Raw genomic sequence first — 17249 nt, 5'->3', positions numbered from 1 at the left:
GCGGACCTCTAGGCTGACCTCTCATGCAAAGCACGTTCTCAAAACACGTACCTCTGCACGTGGCRAAGCCTAACGAACACAAGTGTTTTTCTGTTACGTGGCTCTTTAGACTCAAAGATCACTGTTCTCTCTCAAAATCATAGATTGTGAAAATGTCATCTGTCTGTGTGCAGCTATTCTGGGTATTTCTAATACATTTACTACTGTACTGTCAAACAAAGAAGGTAGCTATTTCTATACGTAGAATATGGTGACAGGATTTTCTTATGCAGAAAGAGAGAAAATATTATCCAGGCTACTTTATGCATAGAGAAATGAGAAACGGAAAAGTCAAATGACTTGCCTGTGGGCAGACTGAATTTTCCAAAATGACCCAGACTTTCACTGAAATCAGAACATCACAGATTTGCAACATCTTTCCGCATTTCAGTGATTTGATTTGGGGAGAGCTTCCCCTCCCCCCCAATATRATGTGATAGTTTTAAATTCAGTTTGAGGTGCCCCATCTCACCTCCAAACACTGACCAACAGAATTGGATTTATTTTTCACCCCGATGTAGTAAGTCCCACTAATGAAAATACATTATTTGCTGGCTTCACAAAGGCTAGAAAACAGATGCGAGTACAGCAGTAGCACAATAAAACAGAGTAGCACAGCAAACAGCAGGGCAAACATCTAACAGGACGCGGCCATGGAAAAAATCCTCCAGCGTTGGCAACCATCCCTGTGACCTTCCCTTCCCTTTGCACCCGAGCATGAAGAGCAGGCACCTGACCTCCATCCGGTGGGCTCGGGTTTATAGCGTTAGGGACAGAAGGGCAGACTGAATTAGTCTGGGGCTGGGGGAGAGGGGTACGAGAACGCACGTAAGCAGTTTCGTGGTGAATCACATACTGTGCTGCCTCGCTGAGATCAGGGCCCCGCTGGGGCAGGTGCCCTGCAGACATGTCACGAAGGGCAGGATCCCCTCCGAAGAGGCGCATGGACGGGACAGCAGGAGAGGAACCCGGGGCAGCAGGGGGCAAAGTAACTTCTGCAGCGTCGTAGGCGATGCGCTGCTGTAGTGGTAGGCAAGGCTGCGGAAGAGTAAAAGGCTGAAAGCGAACGATGGGGTTCTGCTCTAAGCGAAGGAAAGAACAAGGGGGATTTGAGGGAGCCGTTTCAAGGTGGAGGTCTGGGAGGCTGTGCTGCGTTTGGGCAGGGGTCTGGCAGCGGGAAGGAGGAGGAAGGACGAAGCCGGTCAGCAGCTGCGGGGGTCGGATGCAGCCTTGCAGGCAAGGCAGATGGGCGAGCAGGTGCTCTACCTTCAGAGCGGTAACTCAGCGGAGCAGAGCTGCCATCAGACCCTGAAAGGAGTCATCAAAACTGCAGCAAAGCCCATCTCTGCACATGGATTTGGCTGGTTTTCCATAACTCAGTCTCAATGAATTGCCTGGCCTAGTCTAGCTGTGCGCTGTGCTCCTAGTCCCTGGGAGCTGGGGCATTTGGCACCTTTTAGCAATTGCATGGGGAAATCATCAGTTGCTCTGAATCCATGCAAGGCTGCGGAGAGCCGTGCAGCTGGCTCGTCTCGTGGGACGTGGAGCATTTCTACTCCCCCATGCTGTTCCCCAGGCCTCGGTGGAGAGACTTGCACAGCAATGGCCCTGCCCTGCCCTGGAAACCAGCCTGGAGGAGGAGCGCATTCCCTTTCCAGACCAGGCACCTGGGGTTTGTGGCACTTAGAGCTGGTGCCTTTGCAGGTCAGCGAGCGCTCGCTACATCTGCGCGTCAGGCGAGCGCAGACAAGTCCTGCTGCGCTTTAGCACAGGGCACTAGATCCAGCTGGTTGCAGCTCCCTCTCCTCTTGTTCCCAGCACAAAGTAGCCAGGGCGCTTCCCCGCTGCGCTTGGCATTCCCTAGCTCACCCCTTTCTGGAGCTGAAAGCTTTGAATTTTGCAGGTCCTGGGGTCAGCTTTTTACTGGGAAGAAGAGAGAGGAGTGGAGGAGACCTGAGAGCTGGCTGCATCCTTAAGATGACAGCRTCGTCTCCCAAAAGTGACAGTCTCTCTGCAGCTGGGTTTGCAGAAGGACAGTGTGAATAAGGCAATACCGTGCAGGGTTTTCACCAGAGGAGCTCGCTGCATTTAGGGACAGTTATCAAAGCGTGCAGCTAACCACACTGGGAAGGATGCCTGAAATTAGCTGTTACTAGTACAAGAGCTGATAAATTCAACATTTAGGTCTCACTGAACATTACTGCCTTGCCTCCCAGTCTGGTTTACTCCCCAGACTTCATCTGTGCTTTGTTTGAATTTCTCATACCATCATGACGCCATCCAGCAGGCCCAGCTCTGCCTTGGGCACGGACTGCAGCCGCTCCATGGACCACTTCTCGACGATGGAGGCCACGTGCGGGTTCTCCACGTTGAGGATCCGGAAGCCGGTCAGGTTCACTCCAGAGTAGCGGTATGGTTCTAGGTCTAATGCATAAAGATCCTTAAAAGAGAGAAACCAGTTTAAACATTTTGTTTAGCTTTGTTTTGTTTGTCTTTTCTGTGTCAGTTCATGTCTGTGTATTGAACTGGAGGAGGCAGAGCCCACGGGAGGTGGCAGTGAGGACGGTGCCCTAATGAATTTGGTGAATTGTCCTCTCTATTGCCGTCAGTCGTTACTTGCAGAAAGACAGGACTTGTACGTGTTGGTGGAATTAGGGTGTCGTATGTGCGAGTTCACCTATGCCCAGCAAAGAGAAAGCCCTGCCCAAGAGCTCACTGTCTAGATAAATCAGACAAGCAAATTGTGGGAAGAAAAGCAGGACCGGGAGCTCTGTAGGAGATGAAATGGTTAGCTTGGGATCACTGCGGAGGAGTTGGGAACTGATCCCTCAGAACCTCTGGGCTGATCCCTTAACAACAGGGCCTGCAGGCCGTCCGTCCTGCAGCCTGTCCGTCCTGCAGCCAGTCGGCTGCCTGCTGCAGCAACTACTGATCGGTGCAGTCCATCACCCCGTCTGGCAAGGGTGGCCAGCAGCACTCAGGCAGTGACTCTTCTGGCAGTGGGACAGCCAGAAGAGCCTTATCGTTGCCTGCGAGGAGCTGTTTCACACGCCAGGGGTGAGGCAGTTAATAACGGCAGCAACAGTAATAAAAATAGTAATAGCAATGATTACAGTGTGCCTGAAACTGTGCAAGTATCAGGACACGAGTTGAAAGCCTTGGCCAGGGGCAGTGACTTTCTGGTGGTATCCTCAGTTCCCTGTGTGCTCCCTGGGGCTGAACCATTCAGTCCCATCTCCAAAGCTCCTAGCTTGCTGAAACCGTGAAAAATGAGGCTTGCAACCACGGYGGGGGAAGCAGAGTTCGTGTATCTGAAGCTCCCTAGGGCTTTTCTGTGGAGAATTTGCTCCGAGTGCTGAAGCCCACAAGGTGCTGCAGATGACAGAATAACTCCACATTTGGAATGTCAATTTGCAGGCTGCTATCAAAGAGGAACTCAGACTCATTTCTTGACATTACGACCAGCCTACGCAGTCTGCAAATGAATGAGTGTGCCCTTTATACAATTCAAAAAAATGCCAGCCAGGCAGTCCTCAGCTCTGCTGGCAGCTACCCCGCAAGCCATCACTTGGCAGGCAGCGAGGAAGCGGGCGCTGGAGGCCTCTGCACCTCTTTAATGCATCTCCTGGCTCCGCCACGCATCTAAGTGTCACCTTCAGGTCCGGGAGGACTGGAACTCGAAGCCCAGTGACTGGTTGGAGTAGTTTGGGGTTGGACAACACGCCAAGAGCGTCCCACAGCTGTTCTGCTCGGCAAAACCCAGAGCAGCTGACCCAGGGGAGCTAAGAGCGGCCTGGGAGGGCGCCAAGCGAGGCTTCCCGGGCATTTGCCAGGGGGAATGGCAGCCTGGAGGGGCTTCGTTTATGGGAATCGTTTGCTTAATGGGGCGTATGTAGTCAGATGTTATCCTGAACAGTTTCTGCAAGTGTTCACTGGTAGTAAAAACGCGGGCGAGCGGGAAGGCAATGTCGCTGTCTGCGATAGGAGGATGTGGATGAAGAGRGCACCTATATTCATTGCTCTCACGAGGGATTAAAAGAACCCAAGTTTAAATACAGTATGAGAGCAGGTAGCTGTTGCAGTTTTGCATGCTACGGTCTGCGCTGGTGTGGAAGGAACGAGGGGAATTGCTGGGTGCCCATCGCTGCCCTGGGAGGCAGAGCCGCGCTGCAAGCCTGCCCGGCGCGCGGCCGTCCGCAGTGAGCTCCGCGCGCCCGGGGCAATAGGAGCGATCACCCGAAAATGCACCACCCTGAGCAAAGCGTAACAAAACCAGCGCTCGCCGACGACCGAGACTTCATCCTCAGTGGGAGAGCTAGGAATTCTTACAACTGTTTTCCTTTAATAAGTTTTGGGGTTTGATCTTTTTCTTAAATGCTGGTTTCTGACTTTGCGCCCCCAAGGTATACTGTTGATGGATGCTGTGTTTTAATCTGCAGGTGCGGCCAGGGACCAAGTCATTAATCATACCCACAGAAGAGTTCAGGGGGTTTTATTGTCTTTTTTTTTCCGCCTGAAATATTGCAAGTACAAACCTCTATGTCTTGTTAAAGGGCATCATGCAAAACAAGCCATGATGTTGACTTTTAAATGACTTACGGTAACTGAGGGCAAATAGAGTTGTTTAAGCTCAGACAGATGTTTGTATGATCTGGGTATCAGGGTGTGCAATGGGCAGTGCCTGACCCCCTGGGGCAGCTCTGTTCTTTCAGGTTTTATGTCTTTTTGTCAGACACTTCAGTTTGTTTTCTGGAAACAGCTGTGGGGAATTAATATTTGGTCGCAAAAAGGAGATGATTCCCCCTTAAAATGTAACCGCACATGACAGATTTAATCTGCAGAGCTCCAGACCTCGTAGTCCTCTTTGCACTGCTGTCAGACCGCCAGCACTGGCCACCTTTCAGATCTGCCCCGCATTTGGGGTGCCCTCCCCGTCCTGCTGCTCTCCCCTGCCCCTGCCTTTCACCAGGTTCCCGTGGAGGCCAGCTTCCCGTTAGCTCCCTTCGTGGGTCCAGTTTAGCTCTCAGCTGCAACCTGATTTATCATCTCCTGGAATCGGAGGATAATTAGGAATGCAAGGTGATTTTCAGAAAGTTTGGGGGTTGGGGAGAGCAGCCGTATCAGCTTCTGCTCCTGCACAGCCATGATCTACAGACTGAAACATCTGGATCTGTTTTCCGCCTCATCTACGCTTCCCTTCATTCATTATTTTTTGTGCTGCAGATTAGTCGTCTCCTCCATCCTACTGCCTCTCCGGGAGTTTTATTCTCAGCGTTTCTGCGAGGCCCTTCCCTTTCTTACCTATGCTCCCATCTCTCCCAGTTAAAATCCCCAGTTTAAGCTCATCGTTCCCGAGAGGCGATGCTGATGTTTGATCCTTGCCCGCAGGAGCATCCGCAGCGCTAGGGGCTACGGCAGCAGGCGTGCGGCGCGGGGCTGGCCTGCGCGCCGTCAACTGCAGCTCTGCGTGGAGCCCCGCTGCCCCTGCTGCCTCCGCCGCCCGCGGGTCTGTGCGCGGGCCAGCCGCCCTCTCTGTACAGCGCCGGGCGTAACGGCCTCGGCCTCAGATCAGGCCCCCCAGGCTGCTCTAACGGCAGTGGAAGTTGCCCGTGTACATCGCTATTTGAATGGAAAACCCACTGATGAACTCAAAACGTCATGGATCTCAGGTAGGCTTAGTTTAACAAGAATACCTGATTGCCAACACCAGTGGAAAGCTAGACTGTGTTAATTAAGCGCCTAACCGGGAGAAATGGGGTTGGGTGTGGACTTTGTAGGGCGGCTCAGAGCGTGGGAAGCGGCTCGTGCGCGGCAGTGCTGCCTTCCGTCTTCCTGCCACTTGCGGCAGAAGTGACAGCAGGCGCTGGGGAAACTTCCGTATTTGTAAGGGCTCGKTTTTACAAGCTGCTGAGAAATTCCCAGAAGTGTTGAGCTTAAGGGGGTTGTCGCTGCTCAGGACTTTGCAGGATGTAAAAGCTGTGCCTGCATTAGACGAAGACTCGGAAGGGTTTCTCCTTCTCTGTCAGAAAAGACTGAGATAAGGCCCTTCGTGTTGAAGTCAGTGAACTGTAGTCTTGCTGCCTAGCAAAACGTTGAAGCATTTCGTGCCAAGTGTTGATACACCGTACTCAGTATCGACTAGGGACCTTTTAGAAACATTCAGTATAACATAATAGACTAATTCATTAGCACCCCATGGGTCTAGTACTGTAGAAGCTGAAGCACATGCATTGCAAGCTAGGAAAACATCGCCTTAAGGAATGACAGATTAAAATATCCTTCCCATGATATAACTGTTATTTCAGGAAAGTGGCATTAATTGTGATTGCTTATCTATTAATTTATTATAATTCTTTTTTTCCCACCTCCAGGCTGTACCTACACATGAAATGTACTCTAGGCTCAGCTGGGGCTGATTAATAGGAGGTTATCTGGGAAATGCTTAAAGCTGCCTGGAATAGATAATGGCAGCAGGGGTAATTAAAATGTCTTTTGCATTTGAAAAATAAATGTTGCAGTTTTTAAGGGTTAGTTTAGTCTGTTTCTTTCCTAAAGGCAAAAAGATAAATTGGATTTCCAAAATCGCACAAAATTCAGCAGAATACTAGACAATAGCATCCTAAATGGAAATAAAAGTGGCATGCCAAAAGCCCCAAACCAAAATGCCTCCTGGAGTCAGAGGAGAACTGGCCCGTGTTTAATGAGACTGAAGTTAAATTCAAGCAGAGCTCTTCTCATGCAGAGCAAACCCGCAGTGTCGAGCTATTGACCACAGTAGAGATGGTCCTGGGGTTTAAGGGAGACCTATATGAACACAGCGACACGCGTACCCAACTCTTACTGAAGCTCAGTCCCATAAATCCTGTCCGTGGGGCTACAACCCTGCAAATTCACACGTATGTTCATCTTTCAGGGTCTGCATAGTTGCCCTGAAATCAAAATGACTGAGGTGGGAAGTACAGGCATCCTTCTCCCTTGCGTTTCCCACCCCACCGCCGTAGTGTCCTGCAGCCGTACAACATGCACCCGGGGAGGGCACCCCGCCAGCCCTCCTGCTCTTAAAGTACCTCCTCGTTTTGCACTGAGGCTCAGCAGCGAGTGTAAAGGGTGTTTGCACAGATTAGATACTTTACCAGAGTGGTGAAGATGAAGTGGTAGTATTCTGTCATCATTCCCATTGCCATGGCCTTAAGGAGAGGAGGGAAAGGAGGTTAGTACGAGTGACTCCAAGAATATAACAACAGTTGTGCAAAAGAAACCTCTAAAGAGCTGATTTGGTGAATGTGGCAAGAGACATCCCCGGAAGCACAGAGGCTGGATTCTGGATCGATCAGTGAAGTGTTTAAGCATGTGCTTGGCCAGCAGCAAGCACGTGCTTAAGTGCTGAACTGAGCTGTGGTCTTCAAACCTTCCTGAGACGGTGGCAAAGCCGGAGTGTCCAGCTCCCCCGGACACTGGGGAGTTTCTGGGTGCTGTTGAGCCGCAGAGAGCCGGGACACCTGACTGCAGCACAGCCGTGCTCCCGCATCCCGCAGAGTGCAAATCCTCACGGGCGCAGGCTTGCTTCTGCTGGAGTAACCGAATTTCCTTCTCTGGTACTCAAACTATGGGCAATCTTACAGAAGCCTGTGCAGAATGACAATAAAGCAGCTGATTCTTACGGTCACAAGACCATGTGCTGGCTTAAAAAGCTAGAGTAAAAGGTTTTTTATTTCCTATAATTGTATTTCTGTTGCTCTGCATCTCCTGTCCCTCAGCGTCCCTGCATACAACACTTTAGGTAAGGCAATGTGCGTGTCCATCCTTTCTGAGTACAATAGCGAGAAGAGTCTAATTACCATGCAGGACCGGATTTAGAAATGCTTCTTGGGTCAGTAAAGGTGTGGGGAGGAGGGAGGACATCTCCCATCCCTCAGCCCTCGGAGGTCGGGTCTGTGCCTCCTGGCTCTCAGCCGGATCAAGCTCTAGGGCGCAGCCCTGGCACAGGGATGGTTCATGCACATTGCTGGGATTTGCGTAAATGAGCACGGGACAAACTGTGCAGTTCTGTGAGGTTTATCACAAAATCATTAGGGTCTAAGGGGACCTGGAGGGGATTACCCTGTCCAGGCCCTTCACCATACAGAATGGAAATACGTTTCTGTGAAAAGGGTYACCTTGAAATCGTTCTGAATGAAGGATGTACCTATGGTTTTGATTGTGGTGCTGGTTCTGTGAGCATGTTTTCTGGAGAAACATATGCAAGAGTGCTTTAAAATCTCCACTGATAGGAAAGGAGCTACAAGTCCCCCCAGGAAATACTTGCTTCCCTTGCTTTTCTGTTCGGTGTTGCTAAAATTACTAGGCCAGAATTTGGCTCCAAGGAATAAAGTGACAGTTTGAAAAGAAGCAGGATGTCAAAATCATGGGAAAAAGAAAGGATCCAGATTATGAGCCTAGATATTGTAGCTCTAGAGTGGGACTTGATCCTGTGTTTTGTGGCCTGGGATACCCTTTAGAAGCTGTGTCCGTGCAGCACTGTGCTTGCAACCCTCCTCCTCCCTGTCCAGGCTGGTGGGTCTGCAGGGCTGTGTGGTAGGTCTCTCCTGACCTGCCCACTCGAGTGCAAAAACCTGGAGCACACGAGATGGTGTCCTGATATGTGGCCAATGTGCGCTGTCAGGATCACAGCCGTGGGGCGYGCACAGAGCAGTGCAGATGTAGCCAAAGAGATGATGCAAAATCAGTCGAGAGAAAGCAAAAGCATGAGATTTTGATTCACAAGGTGATGATTCCATAGCTGACTCATCTCAGGGGGGGATAAAAAGTCCAGACTTGCTATAAGAAACAAGTGCCAACTTCCAAGTACTTGCAGTCTGTGTGCAGAAAACATCTGGGTTTGCAGGGGAATAAATAAATGATAAACCTGGTGGATAAACTACAGCAAACACCAGGAGGAGAATGGGAGCTCCATTAAAGTGAAAGCAGGCACATCTGTGCGGTGCAGAGTGCAGCAACTGTTCAGAACCGGCTGCCAGGAAGAAGAGAGAAGCTGGGGATCTAGAGAACAATGTAAATCATTAAAAAGTGACCAAAAATGAGCAAGGCCAGAAAATCTTGGATAACATGGGAAGGTCTTATGAGCAGGCTTAGCACTTCTGTAAGAGTTTTCTGAAATGATTTATTTGTCCAAGAGGGTGAAATAAGGAGTGGTTTGATGTCTCAGTCGTTCCAAGAAAGGCAGACTCGCTAGATAAGGGCCACTGTCACCTGCACCGCTCTGTGCCCTGGAGCGGTTGGGTCACGGTTCATGGATTACTCGTGTTTAGCAGTACTGCCCCGGTTACCTGCGAGCGGCCGTGCTCCTCGCCTCTTTGGGGAGGATGTTACCCGAAATAACGTGGGAGCAAGATCCGGACGGCCTCGAGGCTGTGCGCTTAGCCTGAGCTGCCCTAACGGCAGCAGTTGTCCGACCATTTCGTGTCGCCTGAAGATGGACGGTTAACGCGAGGTGTTGGAAATTTCAGCGCAAGGCTTGGGAGAAACCTTTTGTCATTGGTGCTGCATTAGGGCTGGCAGAGCGGTGGAGAAACCGCAGGTCTTGCCTGCCAGGAGGAAGCACTAGAGGCCAAACGTTTGTGTATTTAACTGGTGTATTTACTAAAATGTTATAAAGGGCAAGTAGTAATAATAATAAAATATATAAATGTTAGTGTTTCAGGAGAGGATTCAGGCCTGTGAATTATCCGTTCTGGACACACAAAACCCGGGGCTGCTTTCCCTGCTGCCTCGGCAGCTCAGGTTTGCTGCGAGCTGTTGTTCTTCCAGCAGTGCAAAGCAAAGGCAAAACTGTCTGGTCTGTGCAGAAGCTTTTGCTTTTACTCAGCCCTGACTTCAAGTGAATATTCGGATCACAGCGCGAGGAGGGCAGTTTTTTAATAGGGATTTAGGGGCATGTTTTTCTAGTCCGTCCTATGGAAAAGACAAAAGCTGTTTCACGAGTGAGGATGGCTGCTCCAGATGCGCATTCCTCACTTCAGGGAGAAAAGTTAGGAAAAAATGAGGTTTCTGAATGTGCTAATCCTTCAGCAAACGCGAGTGCTAAGAGTGACCGAGACAGGAGGGTCAGCTCCACGCAGAGCCTTGCAGGGTTAAACCACAGTGTATGCAGATAGGCAGAGGAGCCAGCCAGGGCATGAGCTGGGGTTATACACCTTCCCAAGCTCTGAAAACATTTAGTATTTTTTTCTTAAGCAAAAATACACTGTATAATATTGCAAAAAAAGAAATCCCTGGTTTGGGTCCTGAAAAAAGCCCCCTACGCAGAAACAGAGCCAGAAGGGCTCAGGAAAACTTGTTTSCCTCTAGTCCCCCCTCTCCCCCGTCTTCCTCGTTCTGTACTCGCAGCCGTGAGCAGAGCAGATGGCTCAATAAACTATAATAAACTGCGTAATAAGTGAACAGCACCAAACACAGCCAGCATGTTAAAATAATAGGCAGGAGACGATGAGTCCTTCATACCGCTTTGTTTGATAACCCCCCCCGGCTTTCACGTTTCTCTGAGTGCTTTCCTTCATTTTGCACCAGACAGGTTGCGGGAGAAGCCTCCTCCCCTGCGCTCGCTCTCGCAGCCCTTCGGGGGATTTGTTTAATCGCTCTCGCAGTCTCTGGCTGCGCTGGTATGAGCAACGCTTCTGCTGGCTGGTTTTAGCGCTCTCGGAGAGAGCGTTTTCCTCTGCCTCTTGTTGACCCTGAACCGTAACGGCACATGGATACGGGGAGGACCGGGGTGAGCCACAAACCTTCCGGTATGGGGAAGATGCCAGTGGAGGAACTAAGGGAGAAGGAAAAGGGGCCGATCAGTGGAAAATCACTGACCTCTGGCTTAAAGCCCAAGAATTACACACAGTGTTCAGAAACGGACACAGAAGGCAGCCGCCCTCCGTTCTGCCCAAATCTGTGGTTTCTTGCATCAAGACACACGAGTATGCGCATAACTCGGAAAATACCTAACCCGAATGAAGCGTTTGATACGTGGCCCCTCTGCAGGCTCCTGTATTCACAGCCTGGGGGAATGAAGCAGCACGGAAGGGAAAGAAGATATTTAAAATCAGCAAGCATGAAATGCGAGGAGAAGGCTGAACGAGCAGTGACAGAAGTGGCCCGGAGCAGGATTTTCCCTGGTCTGTTGTTGGCTGAAAGCGAGAGAAGCCAGAGCTGCGGGCAGGCAGCTTGGGCACTCGTGGGACCGGCCGCGGCAGCGCGCCTGCAGACGGGATGGGGGCACCCGGCCCGTCACATTCTCCTCTCACAAAGTTTTTGTTAGTTCTTATGGACAGTCGCTTTTTGCTGCTTCCAGTTTTCCAATGAAGGCTACATTTTCTGCAGAAATCCAATAGTATCCTTAAAAAAATGAAATTCAGTGAAAATTGCAGGTTTTGACCAAAACAGTGTAGACAGGTTTATTTCCCCACCTTTATTACTAGCTGTGTATCTGCGTTTTGGCTAACGCTGCTGAAAAAGCAAAATATCAAAATGTTTGGGTTGGGGGGGCAGGGGGTGTTTCTTGGCGGTTATGTTGAGCTGCACCCTGATCTTGACTTTGGTATTTCCTTAGTACCTAACGGTGCCACCTTCACGTTTTTCTAAGACGGCCCTTTGTTTCAAAACCTGCGTTATCAGACCTAAAGCTAAATTTGCACGTTTAGCGTAGCTGCGGAAGGCTGACRGAAAGGCTGCGGGTCCGCCCGTCCCCTGAAGGGCCCGTCGGCAGGGCTCTCCCCAGCGCCGGCCCTCGGCGGCCCCGGCGTTTTGCCCCCGTCACCGCCCGCCGGCTCACCTGCTTGAGGATCTGAGCYGCCATCACGTGGCTGCAGTCAAAGATGATGCGAAATTCCCTGCCCCGCTTCATCTCCTTGAGCAGAGGCCTGGCGTCGTCGGTGTCCAGCGGGAGCTGGCGGATTTTCAGGCGGATGTTGTACCGCGACGGGGCCATGATGAGCTCTTGCAGCCGTATGAGGCCTTCGGGCGTCGCACAGAGACAAAGCCACAGCGTTATAGGGAAGTCTGCCTTTGCCGTGCAGGCTGGGTGTCACGCGAGCTATGACTTTCTGGTATTGTTTTATGGAATGCAATCAAGACCTTCCTCCCTCCCTCCCTCAAATGACCATTCTTAAAGATATATCAAAGCAAAGCTGTCATCTGTCAATCACTTAAAAACCCAGCTATTTAGAGAACAGTTGTCCTCAGGCAGAATGGCTTTTCCTGGCATTTCCATACTGCCCCTGCATCCAGCTAAAATAGAGCTCGGGTCCATGCACCGCTTAGGAGGAGTCCTCATCTTTGACATCTCAGGGATCGTGACATATTTTCTTAAGGAAATACACCCGTAAGAAAGGACAGAATGTGCTAACCAGCTATACAGTAAATTAAAATCCATAGTATTTGCCATGCACAACAGCAAAAGAAAACAATCAAAATTTGCTTAGATCTATGAATAGCATAGTTTGCAATGGGCACTTAGTCAGAACTTGTAATTTSCTGCTCCCCTTAGAATTCATTTCTCTTCTACGCAGAAGGTGCAAAGCCGTGCTGGATRCAGCTGATTAGGGATTACTGGGATCTAGCATTGCAGGAAGAAACTCGTCAGAGGCCTAGTGCAAGGAGGACCAGAGGCTGCAGCGTGTCCCTGTGCGTAGCAGAAGAAATGCCTGAGAATATGCCACGAAGGGAACATGCTGTGACCCACATTGGCAGAACAGGAGCGTCACGCTGCATTTTCATCAGCCCTCCCCTAAAGAAACCATTTGGTTCTGTGGAATTGGGTTGGACAGGGTATCCAATACGTCTTTTGTTTGGGGACTTTTTTTGATCTACAGTGCTGTGCAGCGCTTTGCTTTGTTTCAMTGTCAACAGTATTCTTTACGTGAAAAACTTTGTCAGCTATGTTTTACAGAATTAGCCAGAAAACAAAAAGCTTTCCTGAGCTGCTTTTGCTTTTAGCTGGGAAACTGCATCCCAAATGGCAGCCCCAGACCAAGCACTTTGCATGCGTGGACGCCCCTGCAGTGCCGGATAGCAGAGAGCTGAGCCGGGTTTCACCAGCAGACGACTAATCCCCCCCGACCCGTTGTTGGCTGCGGTGGTGCTCAGGGTTACCCAGTTTTTGAAGAGCTTATGGAATAAATGCTTTAGAAAGAGTGCCGAGGGCCTCCTGCAGCCCTGGCCTGAGCGCGTGGGGAGCCGCCGCTCTTGCCGTGCCCTGATAGCTGCCTGCGAGGCCCTGTGCTCCTAAAAGGGTTCCTTGGAAAAGCTGCTAAACGGGACCACAATAAGGAACCTCCCAGATTCCCGCTTTGAGAGCAGCCCCGGTACCTACCTGTGCTGTCGTCGTAAACCACGGTGGCTGACCTCCATTTCAGGTACTGCACCAGGTCCAGAATGGCGTGGCTCAGGGAAGCGTAGTCGGGGTACAGGTTGACGTAGAAAGTGTCCTTGTTATCCAAGGGGTGATGCTTCCACCGAAGCTGTATGTGGGGGACTTCCAGGGCATTGCAAATGGACTGAACGGCGTTGGTGCAGGAGCCTTGCGAGGGTCCGAATATTGCTACAACGCCGAGAGCGAGCTGGTCGCAGGCTGGAAAGGGAAGGGAGCGAGGATGTCAGCGAAGGGGAGGACACGGCTGCCGGAGTCGAGAGCCCGGGGCCGGCGCTCGTGGCACGAGCTGCCCTAGCCACAGTGCTGCAGCACCGGTCGTGGTACTGGGGAAGGACCGAGCAGCTTGCGGGCCGGTAGTCGAGGCTGYGGGGGGTGAAACATGCTCCGGGGCGATGCTGCCCCTTTCACTCCCTGCTTAGGCAGTATTTCCACTGATCTTAACTGCGGGTGCTCCAGAGAGCAGTTACGACTTCGTGTGAGTAAGGGCAGAGGCTGCCCGGTTCGAACAGCCCTGAGCGCCGTGATGGGACACAAAGGTGGTCAAAACCACCCTGAGAAATGCATTTTCCCATCAATTTTAATAGAAAATGTTCTGCAAAATAATGGTTTTTATAGCACTGTTCAAGCTTTCACTGAGAAATTAGAACAATCGCATTTGGGGCTTGAGGAATTTTTAGGGGAAAAACATTTAAGATTTTTAAGGAACAGAAGCAGGTAGTTTCTGAAGTGGCCCTGTGTACCAGAGCAAAAGGGCGGCAGCTTCCTCGTGTAGCACCGCGCGCCGACAGAGCTGCGTCTCGTTAAGGGGCTGAGGAAGGCGCAGCCCGGCTCCGAGGCCCGTTCCTGCCCTCCCCTTCAGTACTTTGCTCTCAAGTAATTCAAACGGGCTGTTACCGATGATAAAAAACGACCGTCTGTTATGAAGAGGGGGATTTCCACAGGAGGGGTCTGCGGGTTGCGGGGATGCAATAAGACGAGCAGAGGCAYGGCCTGTGGACCCTTGCGCGGGGCGAGAGGCAAACGCTGAAGGAGGTGTGTGAGGTTGCAGAGGGAAAAGCGTACTTGTCCCTAACGTTAAAATGCCTCCGGAAGGCCAGTTCCCGGAGGCTGGCAGCCTGGATCACTGAACACAGCAGGATGAAATGGGCTGCTGGTTCCTAAGCCAAACCATGCAATTTCTTTTGCTGAGTAGATGACCACAAACCTGGTAACAAGAGTGATATGCTCTTACCTTTCTTAGTTGCTTCGAAGCTGTCGTGGAAGTGTATCCTCTGAATGTCATAGGTTAATGTCGTGTTAGGCAACAAAGTTCTATTTCTGTTAATAATATTGGCAGAAAATCTAAAGGCTTGCTCTTCCGCACTCATAACCTGGGCGTTGGGGCCATCTGCGTACTCAAAGATTCCTCCTGAAAGACAAGGCGAGACCGAAACAGAATTAAACCTTGCAAAGGTTGGTTCGTAATCTTGTGCAACAAGGACCAGAAAGGACCCTTGGACAAATCTGTGACATTTGCAAGCTGAACAAGGCGCGCTCCCAGGACATTTCCTCGACCAACATAAAGGCATGAAACGTTTGGTTGAGCTAATCTTTGTTGTAACATGCAAGTTCATAAAAGCATTCAGAATGCTAAGTTTTTGGGGCAATATGGGAAAAATTTAAAGTCTTGGAATATTCAGAACAGACAGAAAAGTAGCATCCCATGAAACTTTAGCACCAGATCTTGAGAACTGAGTGTTATAACTCAGCTGAAGAGATGCTCCAGGATTGCCCTGGGCAGAGTTCCCGCGGGATAACGCTGCTGCCGCTGCCCTGCACTCCCATCTGGGCCACACTGTGACGCTTCCCTGCCGTGTCYGTCCGTCTCCGAATCCTCGCAGAGGACGCAGGCGGTGCAGCCATGCTGCTCGCTATTTTTAGTGCTGCTTTTAGGGCCTTTCTCATCTTCTGTCATTCCTCATGTTTAGTTATCCAAGTTCTTAATTCAGACCAGCAAAGACTTCTGAATTTGCCTACCCTACAGCTTATCTGCTCAATAATGCACATCTTGAATGTATGCTTCCCAGTGTTCAGAAGTTGTTAATGCCATTACACCTCCCCAAGGGCAACAAGCTTGTGTCACGGTATCGCTAGCGTTCTTGGCTCTGCATCTGTAAGTCTTGTCCTCAGTTCCCCACTGGCAGCCTCTCTAATTGAAGTGACTCAGTGCACGCTCAAATTATGTAATTGCATATTCTTGTTTCTGAGATGTGGGAACGATCTTATGCCCCTTATAGAACCATGGAAAGACACATAAACCTTGTTTTATCTTATTAAAAAGCAACCCAAAATTAATGGATGAGTGAGATAAGCAAATGCAATTGGTAACAGATGGTCTCTGGGTTCATTAGCAGAAAGAAAATCTTCCTCTTCAATTTAAGGTAGCCCTAAAATGTTTTGTTATAGACAACAGATGTCTAGTCAGCCCTCCTACTTTTTAAGCAGCTGCATGAGTCCACCTCCATCGCTCTCACTTTCATCAGTGMCGCGCAATAGAGGGATCAGCCTCCTGCCCAGGGCTGGGTGCAATAACTCTAGAGAGCGTTAAAAAGCACTGGGAGATGGTCCTGCTTCTGACTTGCCTACTCCCCATGCTCTTGGCCAGTCACTTCCCTCCTCTTTTCTTGCAAACTTTGTGCATCTGTGTCCCCAGCTGTAAAGTGAGTGTAGTCATTAATTTGCATTCATAAACATCCAAAAGAAAAAGCAAGCTAAAATCCAAGTAAACATTTGAATTATTCACTGCATGTCTCTGGTAGAAAAAAGTATTACTCATCTCAGTGCTAACATGGGTGTAAAAGAGGGGGGAAAAAAGAAAAAGGTGCTGAACGTCATTCTGGAGAGGCAGTTCAGTCCCTTGTAATCTTCAGCAAGTCACTTGCGACCAGATTTTCAATCTAGAATGCTTAAAAATGTAGACAGGAGCCTACCAAAATTGTCCAGGTGCCTGATTCTCCCTGGATCGTGTCAAAATACTTAGTTATTGACCAGTGGAAGGAAAATTATTCCTCATAAAAATTTGCAAGGTCTGGTGCCACAGTCTAAGTTTCTTAGAGCAAGGAAAGTTCATGCACGATGTTACCCCAGAAACAATGAACGGAAATAAAGCAAACGCAAGATTCACCCTTGTCTTTCTGCTCGAAGGTTTACCGCCCAGAACATTTCAGCAAAGGAATTTTTGTTTTCCAGCATCGTGCTGAATACCTAGGTTCGCGTTACATGGGCTGTCGAGCAGCCGACCTTGTGGCTCCTCTTTGCTCAGAGCCTCAGGGCTGCTTTTGAGCATGTCTGATTATGATACAGTGGGAGGACGGGGTATGCGGATTATTGGTGTTTGATCCCAAATAAATTAACGTTCCAGACCCCCAATTGGATATAACAGGTTTCTTGACAGAAAAGGATTTTCTCTGCCACCACCCAACGACTTGAATTTGGCACCCGGCGACGAGCAAGCAGACAGGCACAAATGATGCATTTGTGATTATACTGCTGGCTGCTGAATACGTTGGGACAATGTGAAACCTCCTGCCGTTGCCGCGGTGGTGAAGAGAAGCCACCGCATACAGCAGGCTGCTCTTTTGGCTGGAAACGCTGGAGGAAAGCAAGCAACCGATGACAGGGCTCTCCGTAGCGCTCGGATGTGCTGAAAAGAGCAACGCGATGGCACTTGGCAGTGCTGCCTGCCGTCTCCTGGAGATCACGCGCCGCCTTTCTCTTAGCTGCGCGTCTCTCCTCCAGATCTGCTCGTTTCCAT

The 17249-nt window shown here is 50.2% G+C and overlaps 1 protein-coding gene across 1 annotated transcript in view; it reads right to left on the bottom strand.

The window, feature by feature from the left end:
• Positions 1-17249, bottom strand: part of GRIK3 (glutamate ionotropic receptor kainate type subunit 3) — a 127221-nt gene that overhangs the window by 45542 nt on the left and 64430 nt on the right. Inside the window, exons 2-6 of the mRNA XM_026086043.1 lie at positions 14688-14864; positions 13397-13654; positions 11858-12039; positions 7173-7226; positions 2306-2479 (exon numbers count right to left, since the gene is read on the bottom strand). Of these exons, the coding sequence (XP_025941828.1) occupies positions 2306-2479; positions 7173-7226; positions 11858-12039; positions 13397-13654; positions 14688-14864 (845 nt within the window). The remainder of the gene's footprint in view (positions 1-2305; positions 2480-7172; positions 7227-11857; positions 12040-13396; positions 13655-14687; positions 14865-17249) is intronic.

The sequence above is a fragment of the Apteryx rowi genome, unplaced genomic scaffold, assembly GCF_003343035.1.
Source record: "Apteryx rowi isolate R43461 unplaced genomic scaffold, aptRow1 scaffold_68, whole genome shotgun sequence".
Taxonomy (NCBI): Eukaryota; Metazoa; Chordata; class Aves; order Apterygiformes; family Apterygidae; genus Apteryx; species Apteryx rowi.
This window is presented reverse-complemented; position numbering and strand designations above follow the sequence as displayed.